General features: G+C 41.3%; 1 protein-coding gene and 1 long non-coding RNA gene across 12 annotated transcripts in view; one reads left to right on the top strand and one right to left on the bottom strand.

Moving 5' to 3' along the window:
- The window catches only part of CCHCR1 (coiled-coil alpha-helical rod protein 1), an 89,848-nt gene extending 71,177 nt beyond the window's left edge, over nt 1-18,671 (bottom strand). For 2 of the 11 annotated variants that reach the window (XM_085845139.1, XM_085845131.1), the window contains exons 1-5: nt 16,873-17,272; nt 14,399-14,448; nt 13,164-13,307; nt 9,806-10,086; nt 8,987-9,217 (exon numbers count right to left, since the gene is read on the bottom strand). In XM_085845139.1, coding sequence (XP_085701265.1) covers nt 8,987-9,217; nt 9,806-10,086; nt 13,164-13,307; nt 14,399-14,448; nt 16,873-16,952 — 786 coding nt within the window. In that variant the 5' untranslated portion in view covers nt 16,953-17,272. The other 9 variants (XM_085845103.1, XM_085845076.1, XM_085845148.1 and 6 more) reach the window with 9 other exon arrangements.
- On the top strand, nt 2,567-3,453 carry LOC147035602 (uncharacterized). Its single transcript, XR_015062305.1, has 2 exons — nt 2,567-2,710; nt 2,859-3,453. It is a non-coding gene; the product is annotated as an uncharacterized LOC147035602 (long non-coding RNA).
- Nucleotides 18,672-21,102: the final 2,431 nt, after the last annotated feature.

Below are 21,102 nucleotides of genomic sequence, written 5' to 3'. Positions count from 1 at the left end.
TTACAGGTGGAATTTGGGTGTTCTGGAAGGAAAGCCATGATATATGTGGCTCATTTTTTTTTTAAACCAGATAGTGATACTGCTACTGATAAGAATAATGCGTTGAGAGATAATGCTAAGGTGAAACAACTTCGTGTTTCTCTCGATGGAACATTTTATCCACGAGATAGATTGGAAATTAATTGGGAAAAAAATGATTATGCTGAAGCATTTCAGTCTTACCAAAAGGTGTGTGAAAGTAATGGAAATAAGGAACCCATTTTGGATATGACAGCATTTATAAGTCTGTATACAATCTATGCGATTGACCTGAGTGCTCAAAAGGAAACTATAAAGTCTCATCGAGTGGATACTTCCTGATACATTGAAAGAGGAGAGAGTGAAGAAGTTGATACATATTGTTTGCTTTTGGAAGAAACAATTACAGATGAATACAGATAATGGTGTTATGATTAGTCTCACATAATTTTTTTGATAAATAAATGAGTAGTAAAGTGCCAACTGGGGTATATGTTAATCAAATCAATCTTCATAAACTATGATCTTGTATTCAAAATTAAAAGCCTTGTATGATTAACGTTAATAGAATTCAGAGAAAAGGAGCAGTAAGAATTGATGTTTTGCTCACAAGAGAACAGGTGAAAATCTTGAACGATACTGGCTCACTTAAAATTAAAATGTCAAAACCAACGTTGAAGAAATATTCAATAAGAGAGATGACTGGAGGATTTCTCCCATTTCTAATTCCTTTATTTGCTGGTTTAAGTGTGGCTGGAGCATTGACGGGTGGTATTTCAGCAGCGGTGAAAACTGCCAACGAAAGGAAGGCTCAACTCCAGGCTCAAAAAGAGTTGGAAAGACATAACAAAGAGATGGAGAAACAAATTAGTGGAAGTGGTGTAATTGTAGATTTTGCTGAAAAACTTGAAAGTCTGCCTGATAAAGTGAGATTGTTAGTTGGAGATATGCTTTCTTTTATTGCACAAGCAGGTGTAAAATTAACTAAAAAGGGGTAATGGATTATATCTTTCTCATAAATAAATGAGCATTGATGAGTGGTTTAAAGAATTTGGAAAGAATACAACATCAAATTTAAACTTGTCAAATATTGTAAGAAATTAAAAAATCATAATGTGGTTATTTGTATGAGAGATGAATAAACAAACATGTCTAAACATACAAAGAATATCATGATGAAGTTAGAAGATAATAATGGGAACGGTTCTCATTGGGTTTGTATTTTTAATAGTCAAGACAAATATTATTTTGATAGTTATGGTCGTCCACCACCTGTTGAAGTCATAAAATTCTTACAGAATGGTGTTTATCAAACATTTCAAGTCCAAGAATTAAATTCTAAGTGTTGTGGTCAATTATGTCTCTATGTGTTATTTCAACTCAACAAAAATAAAAAAAATTATGACATTATTTTTAATCTAATATAAATGACTTATGTTGGAAAAGATGGTTCAATCTTTGGTGTATCCCAAGAACTGGATATTGATTTATCAAATTATTACACAAAGGCACAGGATGAACGACAGAAATATAGTATAGCAAAAAATATTAATATGAAAAATGCTTATAAATTAATAAATTATCCAAGCCAGACTGACGCGAAGGACTTGGTGAGATTGTGATTTATCACAATATATATCCTTAAATAAAACAGCCGTGTATTCCAAAGATACAGAAGTGTTGATTTTATCTCCGGGTCATACAGAATTCACAGTTCCAATTACAATAAAATTTTATAAAGAAGGGCGTATCGTTTATATGAGAATAGAACATGAATGATTTCGGGTACAATTGGTCATTTGAAAGTAACCTAGAAGACCTGGAACAATTAAATCAGTCTCGTAAGGAAGAATATTATCCACTTGGTGCCGAGAATGAGTTTTGTGGAAGCACGATTAGCAAACAACAAATAAAACAATTTAATAAGGGTAAAATCAATTATGGTTTTGCTATAGTTTATATCATGAAAACACAAAGAACAGGATTATATATTGTGACGTCCACAGGACTTGAACAGTCCCGCTAACGTAGAATGAGCCGAAACGATGGAGGCGGTTTATTTCTACAACCCAAAGATGGCGGTTCTAATCGCTCTACCGCAAACGGGATGAGGAAGGTGGCACGAGTCGCTTTTCACTGAGTTAATGATGTTTATTTCTCTAACCAGAAATAATAAGACTCGGCAAGAGGAGGGATCCGGGGCGATTCGACGGGATGGTGGTGTGGGTTCGGGCGTGGGGAAAACACAAACAATTCCAATGGATATACCAATCTCAAACCGTCTAAGGCGCCAGGTACACACACACACACACACACACACACACACACACACACACACACACACACACACACACACACACACACACACACACACACACACACACACACACACACACACACACACACACACACACACACACACACACACACACACACCGTAGCTGGTCCTGGTGGTCAGGCTGGCCCGTGGTGGTGACGCAACAGTCCCTGGATTGGCGTTGGACGAGCTGACGTTGTGCTTGTCTGGTGCAGGAGACACCGTGGTGCTGTCGACCTCCTGGTGTCGGCGCAAGTCCGCTCACAGCCGCCAGGGAGCCGGTTCTGGCACCAAGTTGCGAGCAGGAGAGGGAGGCAGGTCCGCCCGCCGTTCGACCCCGTACTCCGAGCCAGCAGAACCCCAGAGCCAACCGAGGTGAGGCACGAGGCACAGCAAGGCCACGAGACACGATCAATCCAGGATCGAATCAGCGCAACAACACAGCACGCTCCCAGCACAACAGCCTCCACCAGAATGGTTTTTCTGTACCGATCTTCTTCCTCCTCCCCTTTTCCCCGAACAGAGCCTTTTTATCCTTGAGTCCTCGTCACTTCCAATCGAGCCGTTTTATTGGCCCTCCGCCGTCGCCTTCCGCCAATCGTGATCACGGGGCGGAGCTATCCGCAGCACTGTCCTGTGACGTCACGGCAAGCCTCCAGGGAATACTAAAAGAGGTTTACGCAGACACACTTACCCTATCCCGTATCCCTATCTAATTACGTGACAATTATCATTTCCCCCTTGAAGAAATGGACATTTACTAGACAACTTATCACCACTGAATTGCTACTTATTACATCGAGATCCTGGTACACTCGAACAGCATGGCATACCTAATTAAACATCCTAATTACCCTTTGAATGCATACCCCCCTCAAACGTAACAATATAATAAGTAAGGGAATACAAACTGATCCAACTATGGGAACATCGGGAGGTATTTCCTGTCATTATATTAATCTGTCATATATTTCTGATACATAAATGACAGCAAGAAGGCTTCAAGAAAATTATCATTTCTGCGTCCAAGCATACCTTCAAGAAAAGGGTATTCGGTATTTTAATAAATATGTTCTACAACATAAGAATGAGGTATTTTCAATAAAAGATTGGCTTTATGCTGATGTACTTTGGATTGTACTAACCAACAACTTTGGATTTAACTAAAATGTTAAATAATGAAAGAATTTTAAAGTTAATAAAACACAAGGCTCTGAGAAAATCACAACAAATTTTATTGGTTTCCTGTTGTAAAAAAGAATTATTTTGGATGCAAGAATATCAAATAATCTAGATGAATATATGTATAATATTCTATGGGGTGAAGGTGGTTCAGGGATAGTAAGGGATAAGGAAGTTGAAGAAACTGAGAAAAAAAGAGAAAGAAGAGAGGGAGAAAAGAGAAGGAAGAGAGGGAGAAGAGAGACAAGGAGGAGAGGGAGAAGAGACAAGGAGGAGAGGGAGAAGAGACAAGGAGGAGAGGGAGAAGAGAGACAAGGAGGACAGGGAGAAGAGAGAGGAGGAGGAGAGGGAGAAGAGAGAGAAGGAGGAGAGGGAGAGGGAGGAAAGAGAGAGAATAAATAAATAAATATAAAAATATGGAAACCAGTGAGATGATAAAAAGATCAAAGGTATTACAGAAAATAAATCAATCTCAACGCACCGAGGAGGAAAACAAAGAATTGGCAAGTCTATTAGAAATATATGTGTCAAGACTATTAACATCGGTTTCAGGGAGAACATTTAAACGAGAAAGTGGAAATAAAGGAGAGAAAGAAGGAAAAGATTATATTATTGATGATGTTGGTATAATTGACTTTGAAAAAAGTTTTACATTTTTTTTTCTTAAATAAATGGAGGAGAGAGTGAAGACATTTCCAAGGATTCTTTATGTTTTAAAAATTAAGATTCAAATGTGCATGTTGGAAACTAAAAAGGTTTTTGCACTCTGTAGGAATTTTTCACATAAATAAATGAGTTATTGTCTCAAATGTATAAAGAAAACCAAGAGTAAAAATATCTCGTATGTTAAAAGTAAAAATAATCGGGTTATACAAAAAGGTACATGTTCAGTGTGTGGTTCAAAAAAGAGTGAATTCATCACCAAACACAAACGATAGGGAGATATACAAAAGTTATCAGGAAGTAAATTTACAACAACTGGAATACCAGGGGAATTACATCGACCAGGGTATTCTTTTTGTGGTCCAGGAACAAACTTGAATAAAATATTAGATGAGGCTGACAATCCTAAACCGTGGAGCAAAACTATGAATAGTGATGAAGTGTGCATGAGGCACGATATTGATTATGGAAATAGCACAACGTTGGAAGAAAAACATGAAGCCGATAGAGAAATGTTGTATTATTTGTCTCTGATACAAAATCCAACCTTGAGAGAAAAAGTTGATAGGTTCATCGTGAAGAAGATGATCAGTGCTAAATTGAAACTTGGGCTTGAAAATTCGGAAAACTTATAGACTCTAATGATGTCATTAAGATTGAAGAGCAATTAGCTGATGAATTACATAAACCAATAATCACAAAGTTTCATAGAAGGAAGGTTTATTCCAAGGAAGTTGATTAAATTGAACTCAATTATGATAAGGGGTACAAGTATGTTTTAACCGTCATTGATTTGAGGAGTAGATATGCGTGGGATTCCCGTTTGAAAAACAAAACAGGTAATACTCTTATGTTATCTTTCCAACAGATATTCAATAAAAGCAAGAGAAAACCTAAAAAAATTGTGGACTGATGAGGGTACAGAGTTCTACAACAAAACATTTATGAATTTTCTTTAAAATAACATTACATAACACAGCACCTTTAATGAAAGAAAAGCGGTTGTTATTGAGCGTTTTAATCGCACTTTAAAAGAGAGACTATATAAAAAAAATTCACTCAACTCGGTTATCTTTAATCCAGGACATTGTAGATAAGTACAATGATACGATTCATATCTCAACGAAAATTAAACAATCAGATGCATTAACAAAATTAAAATATGAAAGAGAGATTAATGCCAGAAAGCCTAAGTTCAAAGTTGTTGATAGAGTAAGAATATACAGGTGGAAATCTCATTTTGAAAAAAGTTATACCAAGCGATGGACAAATGAACTTTTTAAAATTATTGATGTTGTCGGTACAGTTCCTTGGACTTACAAATTATGTGATTTAAAGGGGGAAGAGATTTTAGGTTCATTTTATTCACAGGAATTACAAAAGACAAAGATAAATTGAAAAAAGAAATTTGACTCCACCCCTTTTTAAAACTCCGCCCCTTTTTGACTCCACCCACATAAGCCCCACCCACACAAGGCACATCCACACAAGCCCCACCCACAAAAGCCACATCCACACAAGGCATTGGATATTTAAGAGAAAAAGGGATGATGGCAAAATGTTCATAATCAATAAGAAAAGAAGAAGACGACGTCGTGCAGAGCACGAAACTTGCAAAATCCATAAAACAAATTTGACCTCAAAAATAATTTAGGCTTGAATTCAATGACCAAATTGCAACCCCTCTTCAAATTTCAAGTCCATCAGATGAAAATTGACCATTTTAGAAATTCGGCCTATGTTGACCTTTTGGTTCATGTTGATCTCAAAAATAATTGGATGGTTGAATTCATTGTCAGGAAGTATAAATCCTCTTCAGATTTCAAGTCAATTGGATAAAAATTGAGGATTTTAGAAATAACACCTTCATTGTTGACCGTGGGCATATGTTGACCATTTGGTCCATGTTGACCTTAAAAACAATTGCTTGGTTGAATTCAATGACCTGAAATATAAATCCTCTTCAAATTTCAAACTAGAGGGGGAGCACTCGGTAGAGTGCAAAACCTCCGCCGCCAATACGGCTTGGTCACTCAAGTGAACCTGATATCCTATTTATTCAATTTGACGTCAACAGTGCTCAGAGTTATAGTTTGCAACTTTCCCTTTTACATACTCAATTCATTCGTACTCACTACTCAATTCGTACTCCACATACTCAATTCATTCTCTAAAAAAAAATTGTTAGAGAAAAAAAAAAGACAATTTTCTGGGTTTTTTTTCTCTAACAATTGTTTTTTTTGGGGGGGGGTTGGAAATCACTTAAGACATGTAGAAATGCAAAAACAAAAATAGAAATATTTTTTCAAAATAGCCACATAGCGGCCATATTGGAATTTGGACCAAGTCCAAAATATAATGGCATGATCCTTGGACCGACCATACCTAATCCCCCTACCAAGTTTCGTCGAAATCCTTCGAGGAGTTTTTCCGTAATACTATTCACAAACAAACAAACAGACAAACCGACAGGGGTGTAAACAGTAACCTCCATCCATCTTCGATGGCTGAGGTTAATCAATTGGATAAAAATTGAGGATTTTAGAAATAACACCTTAGTTGTTGACCTTTGGCCTATGTTTACCTTTTGACCTTTTGAACTCAAAAACAATAGACTTTCAGCTTATGACAAACTCTACCATGTGGTGAAGTTTTGTGAAGATCGGTTTAAAATTGTGACCTGTAAGCAACAAACAGACAGACAGACAGAATAATAAAATCGACCAACCAATGTACTTGCATAATCTTCGACTTTGCAAGTAATAAAGAATGACCTGAAAAAAACCATCCTAATTCCACTGTACAAGATTTGATGTACTCTACCGGTCAAAAGTTTTTGAACACCCCCATTTTTCCAGTTTTTACTGAAATTTAAGCAGTTCAAGTCCAGTGAATAACCTGAAATGGTACAAAGCTAAGCGGTAAACTGCCAGAGGTTAAAAAAAAGTTTAAGTTACCAAAAACTGAAAAATAATGTACATTTCAGAGTTGTTAAAAAGGCCCGTTTCAGGGAACAAGTAATGGGTTAGCAACTGCAGCTGTTCTGCAGCAATGGAAGTCAATTAAGCCTTGAAAGTTGATGCAAACAATTCCTGCAGGTGTCCTGACTTTTGTTGATTAGTTACAAACCTTCTGTCTGTATAAAAGCAGTGTTGGAATAGACTGTGTTGCTCCACCCTCTGAAGCATTACTTGGACAACATTGCACTACAGGAAGTAGTATATCGCTATCATAATGGCGGGAAAAAGACAATTAATGAAGGAAGACAGACAGACCATTATAACCCTTAAAAGTGTAGGTCTTTCCTTCAGAGAAATTGCAAAGAAGCCAAGGCGTCAGTGAGTACAGTTTCCTACACCATCAAAAGGCACTTGGAAACTGGAGGAAACTCTGACAGGAAGAGGTCTGGCAGACCCAAAGCCACAACACAATCAGAAGACAAGTTTCTGAGAGTCAACAGCTTGCGTGATAGGAACTCACTGGGCAGTAGCTTCAAGCACAGCTTAACACTGGTCGAAGTAAGGAAGTCTCAGTTTCAACTGTGAAGAGAAGACTTCGAGCTGCAGGTTTGACAGGTCGAGTGACAGTAAGAAAGCCATTGCTAAGATGGCAAAATAAGAAAAAGAGGCTTGCCTGGGCCATGAAGCACCGCCAGTGGACTACTAAAAACTGGAAGAAAATCTTATGGACCGATGAATCAAAATGTGAAATCTTCAGTTCATCACGCAGGGTTTTTGTACGCCATCGAGTAGGCGAAAGGATGGTTCCTCAGTGTGTGACACCAACTGTCAAACATGGAGGAGGAAGCGTGATGATCTGGGGCTCTTTTGCTGGATCCAGAGTTGGCGACTTGCACAGAGTGAACCAAAAGGGCTACCACGGCATTTTGCAGCGCCATGCAATACCCTCTGGTCTACGCCTAGTTGGTCATGGGTTCATCCGACAGCAAGACAACAACCCAAAACACCTCCAGGCGACGTCAGAACTACCTTAGAATAAAAGAACAAGACGGTAGGTTGTAAATCATAGAATGGCCAGCACAGTCTCCAGACTTAAACCCCATCGAGCTGGTTTGGGATGAACTGAACAGAAGGGTGAAAGCAAAGCAACCTACAAGTGCAACACATTTGTGGGAACTTCTGCAACAGTGTTGGGAAGAACTTTCCGAACAATATTTGATTTCCATTGTGGAAAGAATGCCACGAGTATGTTCAGCTGTTATATCTGCAAAAGGTGGCTCCACTTTGATGAGTCAAAAATTTAGATTAAATTTCGTTAAACAAAACGATTCCATGATTTATTTTTAATCTGCAATTGTTAATTTGTTCTATACTTTAATTTCAGAGTACATTGAAACATTAAACTGCTTAAATTTCAGTGAAAACTGAAAAAAATGGGGGTGTTCTAAAACTTGTGACCGGTGGAGTAGATTTATATTTGCAGACACAGAGAAATTGGTGATAAAGGTACAAATCAGAACCCTGATCACACGTGTCCAGAAATGGGCAACGTCATTATCACTTAGCTGTCAAAACCCGAGATGATAAAATTGTATCCAATTAGTGGTGGGTTATTGTGACTCACATTCCTTGCTCAACAGTGGCATGATTGCATCATCGGACACTAGGTTACCAAGCTTCGATAACCTTAACTTACAGGCTGCTAAACTCCGATAACAAGCTGGTAAGGCAAATGGATGTTTTCAACAAACTGGTAAGAACTGGAAAGAGCAACAATAAATTACAGGAAATATGGCCAGTGGCTAATAACAGTAACTTGGGAGATAAAACAAAGACCGATTTGAACCTTTTGATGTTTGGCATGTTGATTCTCCAACTCAGTCTGCAATGTTTCCAATTTGCCTTCAGCTGCTTCACACCGCTCATCCGCCTCCGCACATCGTCTCTCGGCCTTCACACACAGCTCCTCGGTCTCCTGAACTTTCTTCTCAGCGACTGCGAGCCTCTTTTCAACATCCATATTCCTCCGTGCAGCCTCCTCGTTTTTCTCCAAAGCCTTGGTACAGCTTTCCTCAGCCTGTAGCGGCACGGCACAGTAAGAGAACATCACAAATTCTACACGACATGTCGTCATGCGATGAAACCGTTTGAATGCTTTTGTCCATTTTCGTTGCGGACATTCAAACTTTCTGACAATCGGCACCAAACCCTCCAAAGAGAGGTATAATACCAGAACACACTGCTTGAGGAGTGGTCCCCTCATGAAGGAAACTCCATTTCCAAAACTTGTGGGATTAAAATCAGTGACAAAGCAAGTGGGATGAACCTTTAGTTCATGACCAATCGCAAATACAGAAAGTTGTATCCTTTATTTTGTTGTTTGTTTGAGGCACATGAAAGAGAAAGTTGACGGAGGGTACGAATTGTTAGCAGAGAAACTCTTGGACACAACCAAGTTAATGAATGGGCAGGAAAAGAGGAGAGGAGAGAAGGAGGAGGAGAAAAGGAAACACTGCAATGAAAAAGGATGTTGGCAAGGTTGATGTGAAAAGGAAAGGAAACTTTTTCATTCTCGATTAATAACTAGAAAATTCAAAAAGAACAGACTTTTCGTTAAATACTGATTTTCTGCCTTTTTGTTTGCACACAATATCTCACATCTCACCTTCTCTCGTGCCTTCCGCTCTCTCTCGAGCTCTGAACCAAGAACACACAGTCTCTCTCCATCACTCCATCCACTCGTTTTCCAAGCAGGTTTCCCCATGATCTTGGTGCCAATAACAGCAAAACTTTCGGCAGCAGGGAAGGTACCACCACATCCAACTGCCGTTTTCCAAGGTGCAACCTCAGTATCTCCAACATTTACAGCACTTTTCAAATCCCAACACACATGTTGCTCTCTGGTTGCAGTTGGGTCATTTAATAAGCCCAGCTGATCACAAAAACCTGGGGGTGAAGAAGGGTGAGATGGGCACAGTGTGGTATTGGGGCAGATTTTCACTTTTTATACCAAAATCTACCAACTTTGTGTCTGCAATAAAGGTTTTGATGAGACAAAATCCTTTTCTGCATCCTTCGTAAACAATTTACCGTTTATAACCTCCGTCCATCTGAGAGCTCTCTCTCTCTCTGAACCAAGAACACATTCATCAGTGTTTGTCTGTTTGTTTGTGAGCTTGATATCTCAAAATGTTGTGGACAGATTTGTATGAAACTGTGGGCAGGTTGGGTGTGGAACAAGGATAAACCAAATCAATTTTAGTGAAGATCCGGATCCGGATATGAGAAATTTTTTTTGAAGTGAATCTTCACCATTGAGAGATGGGGCGAAAATTGATATACAGCACATCTCAAAAAGTTGTGGACGGGTTATGAGAAAACTTGGTGGAGGAGCTCGTTAGGTGAAAGAACAAGCCAATTAGATTTTGGTTAAGGTCCGGCTGCAGATCCGGTCTATCAGTGGGACACCAAGCAAAGTTTACAGCCTGCCGGAGGTACGCGCTCTAACTTGTGCCGTTCTAGTTATTTTCTGCTTTTGCAGCCGCTGTTGTCACAACGTACCAACCACAAATGCTGCCGCCTTAGTAATGGAGGTCGATGTGCACGTCGAACAATATTATGCGGTTTTAGTTCCAATGCATCACAAGATTTGCCATCCAAAGCAGACTATAGGCCTTTTTACACTAATGTTGAACCCCAGCGACAAACTCGCCCCGGAGATGCGGAACGTTTTTGACCCTAGCATCGTTTTACACTTGTTCAGCACTGACCACTTTCTGTTCGCCCCGGGGTCGACCGCACTGTTTGGGCGCAAAAATCAATCATTTGGGAGGAAAATCAATCAAAAAAAGCCATTGCAAACATTTTAGTTATGACGGACAAGATGAGCTACAAAATCGCACATGAAAAAGTGAAAAAGGAACAATGTAGGATTGAAAGCCACAGAGAACACGTGCTTTCATGTTGACCTCTGTACCCCGCATGCTATGTTAATTACAGATGACGGGGTGAACTCAAACCCCTTTGGCTCACAGTACACTTTTTGCCTTGGGTTAAAAAAACCTCACCCTTGGTCGAAAGCAGGGTTGGGTTGGGACGAGACCAATCTCACTCATGGACCCAGGGCAAAAACAGCAAGCGCAAAAGCTCGAGTCGGTTCACCCCTGAATAAGTCCAGTGTTAAAAGGCCTTATTTGGAGACCAAAGCTCATCAGTTTGGAATTACGTAAAGGGATACTATTTGTGGTTGCAAAAATGGTTGTGGAACCTTTTTCTTTGGGAGGGTTTATTCGTCTTGTACAACACAATTTTTTGCAAGACATGAACTGGAAGGTCTTCACTGTGTTTCAGCAGATAATATGTCAGGGTCATGTTGAAAATGAGAAAGCAAAAGAAGTCAAGTTGTATTTTCTCTGTAATAGTCCAAAATGAGGTCGAGGGACGATCCGAAAAACAAACAAACAAACAAAAAACAGTCGTTTCACGAACAACGAAATGGAGCTGCAAGAATCTTTGCAATCCAGTGTTCTTGTTTGTTTCGTGTGCAGCCTGAGGCTACTGGTTGCATCATTTTCTGGAAGCGCAGCTGTGGTGCCGCTGATGCCCCCCGTTACCAGTAAGCTGGTACTCATTTTTGCTGACCTCGGAAGAATGACAGGCTGAGTCAACCCACCTGGTGTTATTTCAACGGTTAGACGGGCTCAAACTCAAGATCCGAAGATCTTGAGCCAGCCGCCTTAAACCTTAAGCCAACACCAGGCTTGCAATCCAATTAGAAGGCACGACTTTTTAAAAGGCACGACACGACGTAAAGGGATGTTTATGATGTTCCTGAAATCGAACTTGTAGCATTGTTGGTGTATTTCTGCATGATGAAAAGTAGTAACCAGAGGCATGAGAAAATTCTGACATGATGAGCTCCATGCGTTACCCCACCAAATAATCCCATGTGGAAACTAGAACGGCACAAAAGGTACATGGTCGTCGATAAGTAGACTGGCAGGATAACCTACAGCGATGTGCACGAGCCTCGGAGCTAGCCGAGGGATGAATCTCGACCCAGCTATAAACCGTCATCCCCAGAATATGGTGCCTTCCACAAAGAGGAGATGAGTTATCGCGGCACCCGGAACAAATTCCAGATTCTTGCTCTAACCTACATGGGGCACTACATCATTGGCATTCCCATGTTCCCAGCAATGATGCAAAGTCAGGACCACGTGCTGCACACAAGAATGACGATGAGTAGACAGAGATATTAAAAGAAAGCAATTAGGCTTGGCTTGAACAGCCAGAATGTCTCCTTGCAGCAAGTCCCATTAAGTGAGCGATGGCTTGTCATGGGGTGTACGCTCAGCTGAAGTATCGGGCACCCGAATTAAGGACCAACGGTCAAAGCCTCAGCCACACCTCATTTTTCCACAGCAGGAAACGTGATCTTATCACCTTTTGGTTGGTACACTCTACTATTTATCTGGTCTGCCGATGAAGACGGACACAAGACTGCACAGATGCCTGTATTCTGATCTTTAATGTCTTGGTAATCCAGTAACCCAACAGCATCAGCAGTCATCGCAAGACATCAACAGAGTACCAGTCACCGCAATGCATGGAACTACCATCACAAGTAGACCAAAGTCAGTTGAGGCAGACAGATTACCCTCTCCCCAAAGGTCATTCCTTACCCAGCTTGGTTTTTTTTCTTCCCAGACAATGCGATAGCGACGCAGCAATTCACCCGAGTCTCGCTCAATTTTAAGAAACTTGAATGCCAAATCCTAAACACTGGTGCCTTCAAGTGGACTTGAGCACACAACCTCTGGGATTATAATGTATTGTCCTCCTCAACAATTGACCACCACTGCACTTGTTTGGGCCAATTCTAACTTCGTGTTTTGTTTGCTGCTTGAAATTACAAAAAGTTTAGATGACACCTCCATATTTCAAACCAACAAATGAAATTAACAATAATCAATCAGATTGAAAGTAAAATCATAAAAACAAAGGGACAGACGCATATTCACCAGTGTTCTTGGTTTGTCCTGGAGTGGGACAGGGTGGTTGGTTCAACAAGGGATCTTGTGGGTGACGTGAAAGGTTCGAAGTCGTAGTGGAGTGAGCAACGCCGTGTTCAAAGGCAGATGGGGGTAGAAGAGGCTCCTGCATACCTGGTATACAATACGCACAGCAAGTTACTCCGCTGAGCCAATTTACTGTTACCTCATCGACCTCCTTCAAAATACCAAACATCAGTCTCACTTTCACTTGGCATTAGAACACAGTGACAGGCAGAGAAATAATAAAACTTACCGAGTCCAACAGACACCACCCAATCAATCACTCAAACTTGAAGTGATGTAATCACCAGCTGTATATCCATTAGAAAATTCCCAATCAATGTGGAATAAATGCGGCAGGACAGCTCAGTCGGTATTGTAGTGTACGGTACTCACCGATGAGCGGTCTAACCTGTATTCGATCTACGAGGGTTAAGATCCAGTACAAGCAGACGATGCATCTCAAGGTGACCCACCCTTTGGAACGGGGGACAAAGCTGGTTGGAACGTCTGCATTTATGTTGCGAGAGTTCCATGGTGTCTTGTGAAAAGAGCAGGCCATTGTGTGTTTATACCTTAGCTAATGCTCCTGTTTGGGGTAGCAGTTTAACACTCCTTGCAGTGGGTTGGTAATGTGAGATGTGGATGCAGCACAAGCATGGTGGGCCAAATGGTCAAGTGAGCACGTATCCAGGCATTTATTTGCATTTTGATCTTCGTCATCATGTCCCATACCCGATGCAGAGCATTGGTGCTGCCAAAGCTACGAGGCTGCCATCTCGGTCAGGTCGCCACTCCGACTCGGGAAGTCAGGACAATAATTTGTAATTTGTTCATGGTGCCAGCGATAGCTCGCCAACTATTGGCGAAAGGCAGCGTGGGATTTTTAACGTCCACCAGTGAATGCCAGCAGACGGGACGCGCAGTTTAACGTCCATCTGAGGGACAGCACACACAATGATGAATCGCCCTGCGTGGATGACTGTTTATAGCTGTGTCGAGATTCAAACCCAGGCGAGACAGCTCAGAGTCATGTGTATGTACATCCAGTCCATCCTGCCAACCCCTTTAATTGTATACAATATCAAATGTTGGAATTTACAATCACATTGTACAAACAAAACCAGAAAGACAACTCAAGCATGAGAAAACAAATAAAATATGATTTCGATTAGACTGTAGTTTTGGACAAGTCGACTCACGTTGAGATGCTGGTTCATCCAAAACGCTCAGTCTTCCATCAGTACAGGTCCTAAGTGTCATAATCATTATTATCAGCTGTGACAAGAATCAATGAGAGAGAGACAGAGAGACAGAGAGACAGAGAGACAGAGAGACAGAGAGACAGAGAGACAGAGAGACAGAGAGACAGAGAGGCAGAGAGGCAGAGAGACAGAGAGACAGAGAGGCAGAGAGGCAGAGAGGCAGAGAGACAGAGAGACAGAGAGACAGAGAGACAGAGAGACAGAGAGACAGAGAGGCAGAGAGACAGAGAGACAGAGAGACAGAGAGACAGAGAGACAGAGAGACAGAGAGGCAGAGAGGCAGAGAGGCAGAGAGGCAGAGAGGCAGAGAGACAGAGAGACAGAGAGGCAGAGAGACAGAGAGGCAGAGAGACAGAGAGGCAGAGAGGCAGAGAGGCAGAGAGGCAGAGAGGCAGAGAGGCAGAGAGGCAGAGAGGCAGAGAGACAGAGAGACAGAGAGACAGAGAGACAGAGAGACAGAGAGACAGAGAGGCAGAGAGGCAGAGAGACAGAGAGGCAGAGAGGCAGAGAGACAGAGAGACAGAGAGACAGAGAGACAGAGAGACAGAGAGACAGAGAGACAGAGAGACAGAGAGACAGAGAGGCAGAGAGGCAGAGAGACAGAGAGACAGAGAGACAGAGAGACAGAGAGACAGAGAGGCAGAGAGGCAGAGAGACAGAGAGGCAGAGAGGCAGAGAGACAGAGAGACAGAGCCCAGTGTGAAGCGTGTGGCAATACTGCACAACAATAGAATTTCTGACTTGTCTGGCATTTCGGAATATTTATGAATAGCACCGGGAGCGTGGTTCGTGATGAAAGTGAGATGGCAGGTTTATTAAACAGGTATTTTTCTTCAACTTTTCCACAAGAACAGTCAGGAGAATTGCCAATAACTGAGAGTATCAAGGGGAGGAAGGGCTTTTACAGAAGATCCAGGTTGGAGTGGAGAAACTAAAGGAACAGCTCGGTAATCTAAGAGAAGATAAGGCTCCGGGTCCAGATAATATGCAACTGAGAGCATTGAGAGAGGTGGCAGAGCAGGTAAGTGAGATGTTAACAGATATTTTCAATAGCTCACTGGAGTCAGGACAGGTACCGGAGGATTGGAGAGTCGCAAATGGAATCAAAATAAAGACAATTACTGCACCGTAGTCCCAAGAAGGAAGCAAGACGCAACAACACACACACACACACACACACACACACACACACACACACACACACACACACACACACACACACACACACACACACACACACACACACACACACACACACACACACACACACACACACACACACACACACACACACACCTATTATGTACTCTATCGAGTGCAGCCTGTGGCTGCTGGTTGCATCATTGGTTGGGACGCGGCTATGCCGCTGATGCAGTGTCCCCCTTACCAGTACACTGGTGCTCATTTTGCCGACCTCGGAAGGATGACAGGCTGAGTCAACCTCCTGGTGTATTTTAATTCAGCGGCCGACGGGGCTTGAACTCAGGACCCTAGGATCACAAGCCGCCACCCTAACCACTAAGCCAACACCAGGCTCACCTATTATGTACTGGTAAGTACTTACAAAAGAAATTATATTTGAAGTTATAACCTTAACTTATATGCAAATATGCAATTGACTGATTTCCCAACTGCAAGGATCATCAGCTGGGGACCGTTCTTCCTCAAGGTTTCAATCCTTTCAGCCCAGGACCTCTCCAAACGGAATCATCATTTAAGAATGGATCCAGAGAATAATTGGGAAACCATAGACCTGTTAGTTTGACTTCAGTTGTGGGGAAAGTGTTGGAGACATTAATTGCGGACCGGATGAGGAACCATTTAAACAAATACAAACTCATTAAAGGTAGTCAGCATGGGTTTACCAAAGGTAGTTCCTGTTTTGCGAATATTTTAGAGTTCTATGAGGCAGTGTCTGATTGGTTGGATGAGAGAAAGGCAGTGGACAAAGTATATCTAGATTTTAAGAAGGCACGAGACGACCTGTGAACCCGTTGGGTTCCCGTTGTGACAGCGGTTGATGAAAAAAAAATAATTTCAACAACAAAAAAAGAAGATAGCTCCAGTGAACTATACCGCTGAGGTTGTTTGCATTGATCAAATAATCCTGAAGAGGACTTGATTGAATCGGGAATTGATTTTTAAATTATTTTTTCGTTGCCCGATTTGAACGAAACTTGATACTGCACACCGCAGAAGAATGGTGAGTAAGGTGGCACTAAAAAAATCTGTGCTATCGTGTACCGTTTTGGCTGTATTTCGAGAACATACTTACATACATATATACAAATATACAAGGGGAGAGTTTTAGCAATAAATAGATAGATTTGATAAGGTACCACATCGGAGGTTGTTAGCCAAAGTGAGGGCTGGAGTGGCTGGTCAGGTGGGTAATTGGATTGCAAACTCACTTGGTGGGCGGAAGCAAAGAGTGGCTGTGAGTGGGAGGATGTCTTGCTGAGAGGATGATGTAAGCTATTTCATTAAGCATCACTGAACCTCCTCCATGTTTGACTGTAGGGAAGGTGTTCTTTTCTTTGAAGGCTTCATTTTGTTTTCTGTAAACATAGAGATGATGTGCTTCACCAAAAACCTCTAATTTGGTTTCATCTGTCCGCGGGACATTCTCCCAGAAGGAGTTTGGCTTGTTCAGATGTGTTTTGGCAAACTCCAGTCGTCGTCATCTCTATATCTCTCTATATATCTCTATATATCTCTATATATCTCTATATATCTCTATATATCTCTATATATCTCTATATATCTCTATATATCTCTATATATCTCTATATATCTCTATATATCTCTATCTCTCTCTCGCTCTCTCTCGCTCTCTCTCGCTCTCTCTCGCTCTCTCTCGCTCTCTCTCGCTCTCTCTCGCTCTCTCTCGCTCTCTCTCTCTCTCGCTCTCGCTCTCTCTCTCTCTCTCCCTCTCCTTCCTTCTCTCCTCTCCCTCAGCAGTGGGGTCTTCCTGGGTCTCCTACCATCGAACCCCCTTTCATCGAGTTGGCGACGGATGGTGCGAGTTGAAACTGTCGTAACTTGTGTTTGAAGGTCAGCTTGAATCTGTTTGGTAGTTGATCGAAGTGCTTTCTTCATCATTTGAACAATCTTCGATCAAGTTTTCTCTTGCGGCCTTGTCCACGAAGATTGGCTTCAGTGCCCTGGGCCTCAAACCTCTTGATAACATTGCGTACGGTGGACACAGGAACATCAAGGTCTCTGGAGACGGACTTGTCACCTTGAGATTGTCCATGCTTGGCTCCAATCTTGTGTCTGACCTCCTCCTCCGACAATTCTCTGGTTTTCTTCCTTTCTTTCTTTTCTCCATGCTCATCGTGGTACACACAGTCACACAAAACAGCACAATGACTCCTTTTCTCCATTCAAACTGGTTGAATGAGTTATTTTTTATATTGCAGGAACCTAGAACTCACCACATGTGAGTTCAATTCCGAAGTAAAGGAGAATCACCTGCTTGAAATCTTATTATTTCTCACAACTTCTAAAAGGTGCCAATAATATAGTCCGGGCCATTTTAGGATTTCTGTGTGGAACAAGCTGAGATTTGGTAAAAAAAAATTTTGAAGTTGAATAAGCTGTACACTCAACTGGATAGTTATTGTGCACTTATATTATTTTATCCCTTCACTTGATTATCTTCAACACTTCGATCACATCTCCTCACAACCGCCTCCTTTATAGTGTATAAAGCCGCGTCTCCTTCAGCTGCTCCTCGTAGCGGAGTCGAGCTAACACTGAGGAGAACAAAAACCAAAAAAAAAGAAAAATAAGAAGGTCGCAAGGACTGGTACAAAATAATAATAATAATAAGAAGAAGAAAGTGGACAAAAGACGAACTCAGGCAGATACTAACCTCTTATTCCAGTCAGCGGATTCAGCCATCAGGCGGAAACGGCAATGGGATAAGAAATCCCGCTGAACACCCATTCACAAATCGGGAACGGGACTTCGAACGAGAAGGAACCACCGGTGCACGAACTGCGCATGCGCACTGCCTCTGACAGGAAGTACAAATCGTAGCACGAATCACCTCTTTGCCTTTTCAAACTCGAAGCGCCGCAGTTGCTGCAAATTAAAATGAACGTTTTATGTAAAGTTATTTCGTTAAGCAACCGAATTGTTTAAGACGAACCGATCGATGAAGTTATCGATGTCAATTGCTCATCCACTTGACAACGGGAGTTGCATTTAACTTCAAAATTAAAACCAAAATACTAAATAACCAATGAACAGAAGGGGGCGGAGCTAAAATATAACACTGAACAACCAATGAAGAATTGGTGGGTGGAGCTAAATTATCACTGATTAACCAATGAACAGAGGGGGCGGAGTTAAAATATAACACTGAATAACCAATGAAGAATTAGTGGGTGGAGCTAAATTATCACTGATTAACCAATGAACAGAGGGGGCGGAGTTAAAATATAACACTGAACAACCAATGAAGAATTGGTGGGTGGAGCTAAATTATTACTGATTAACCAATGAACAGAGGGGGCGGAGTTAAAATATAACACTGAACAACCAATGAAGAATTAGTGGGTGGAGCTAAATTATTACTGATTAACCAATGAACAGAGGGGGCGGAGTTAAAATATAACACTGAACAACCAATGAAGAATTGGTGGGTGGAGCTAAATTATTACTGATTAACCAATGAACAGAAGGGGGGCGGAGCTAAAATATAACACTGAACAACCAATGAAGAATTAGTGGGTGGAGCTAAATTATAACTGATTAACCAATGAACAGAGGGGGCGGAGTTAAAATAGAACACTGAACAACCAATGAAGAATTAGTGGGTGGAGCTAAATTATTACTGATTAACCAATGAACAGAAGGGGGGCGGAGCTAAAATAGAACACTGAACAACCAATGAAGAATTGGTGGGTGGAGCTAAATTATTACTGATTAACCAATGAACAGAAGGGGGGCGGAGCTAAAATATAACACTGAACAACCAATGAAGAATTAGTGGGTGGAGCTAAATTATTACTGATTAACCAATGAACAGAGGGGGCGGAGTTAAAATATAACACTGAATAACCAATGAAGAAAGGGGGGCGGAGCTAAAATGGAACACTGAATCACCAATGAAGAAAGAGAAGGTGGAGCTAAAATATAATAGCGAACGCAGTGAGCTTCATACTTAACGCGTGCACGTGAGAGAATAGGAAACAACAACAACAACAACAACACAATACCCCTGGATATTTGGAATCTGTGTCGTTGGCTATGACCTTTTGCTTGCGGTTGTTGTTAAACGCTGTGCGGTGTATAAACACGATTGGGTTTTATTTATATCTTGTGAATATTAACGCGTGCACATGAGAGAATAGGAAACAACAACAACACAATACCTCTGGCGATTTGGAATCCGTGTCGTTGGATAATATGCCCTTTTGCTTCCGGTTGTTATTAAACGCTGTGTGGTGTATCAACACGATTGGGTTATATTTCTATCTTGTGAATATTACTTAACGCGTGCACATGAGAGAATAGTAAACAACAACAACAACACAATACCCTGCCAATTGTGATTCCGTGTCGTTGGCTATGACCCTTTTGCTTCCGTTTTTTTTTGTTTCTGGTTTTTTTTTGTTTCCGGTTTTTGTCATGAGGAATGATGCATGCCGGGAGTTCATGACCGGAAGTGTTTATTTAGTTATTCAATTATTTTTTCCCCAAAGTTAATTTTATACTTCCGAAAGTGATTTTTTTTTTCATGACAGGAAGTGTTTATTTTGTATTTAACATTACCCGGAGTGATTTTGAAACTCTTTCCAGAACTTATATTTTCTTTTATTCTTGACCAGAAGTGATCATTTATTTATTTATTTATTCAATTATTTTTTTCCCCAAAGTTAATTTTAATAAAGATATCTCCCGCATCATCAAAAAATATTTTTTAATCGTGATTTACATAATTTGATCGCTGATCCCGAATCCAGGCCGAAGTAACCGGAAATTGCGTCAAAATCATCAGCTGTGCGGCGCTTACACGTACCACGGTATAGTTGGCAAGTATACAGTTGTGAACACGTTGTAGGTAAAGTCAGAAGCGAATGCGAGAAGAATTCTACGTTCGCTTCTCAACTTTGCCTATTCCATATTACGAAATAACCAATGAACAGAGGGGGGCGGAGTTAAAATATAATGTAAATGGTTTTAAATGTGAGATGTACCAATCGGCGTCTGGTTTACAAGGTCGTTTGGGGTTTTGTTTTTGTATACATTTGTCGAGGCTCACATGAGAGCGAACACAACACACAGCAAGGGGGGCATGAGACAAGAGGGGTGGGAAAGGGAAGGACAAATAGTGGGGAACAGAGATGACAGGAGATATGTGGAAGGGAGAGGGATGGGGAACATGGGGAATACAAGATGGGCATTAGTTACAGGGACTTTCAGGAAGGAAAGCAGGGAATTTGAAGGAGCCTGATGGATGGATTAAGGGCCAGAGGGGAGAGCAGTACTCCATCAGGCTGAGGATGAAAGCTTTGTAAGTGGTCAGGAGCTCAAGAGGGCCGAGGAAGGACCTTGCACGACGGAGGATTCCCAGTCGGCGACTGGCTTTTGAGGCGAGGTTTGAAATGTGGCTTTCCCAGGAAAGGTCA

This window comes from Eptatretus burgeri, chromosome 1, assembly GCF_056783735.1.
Source record: "Eptatretus burgeri isolate ZD-2024b chromosome 1, Ebu_testis_v1, whole genome shotgun sequence".
In the NCBI taxonomy this organism is placed as follows: domain Eukaryota; kingdom Metazoa; phylum Chordata; class Myxini; order Myxiniformes; family Myxinidae; genus Eptatretus; species Eptatretus burgeri.
The sequence above is the reverse complement of the archived record's forward strand: the minus strand, read 5'-3'. Positions and strand labels throughout refer to the sequence as shown.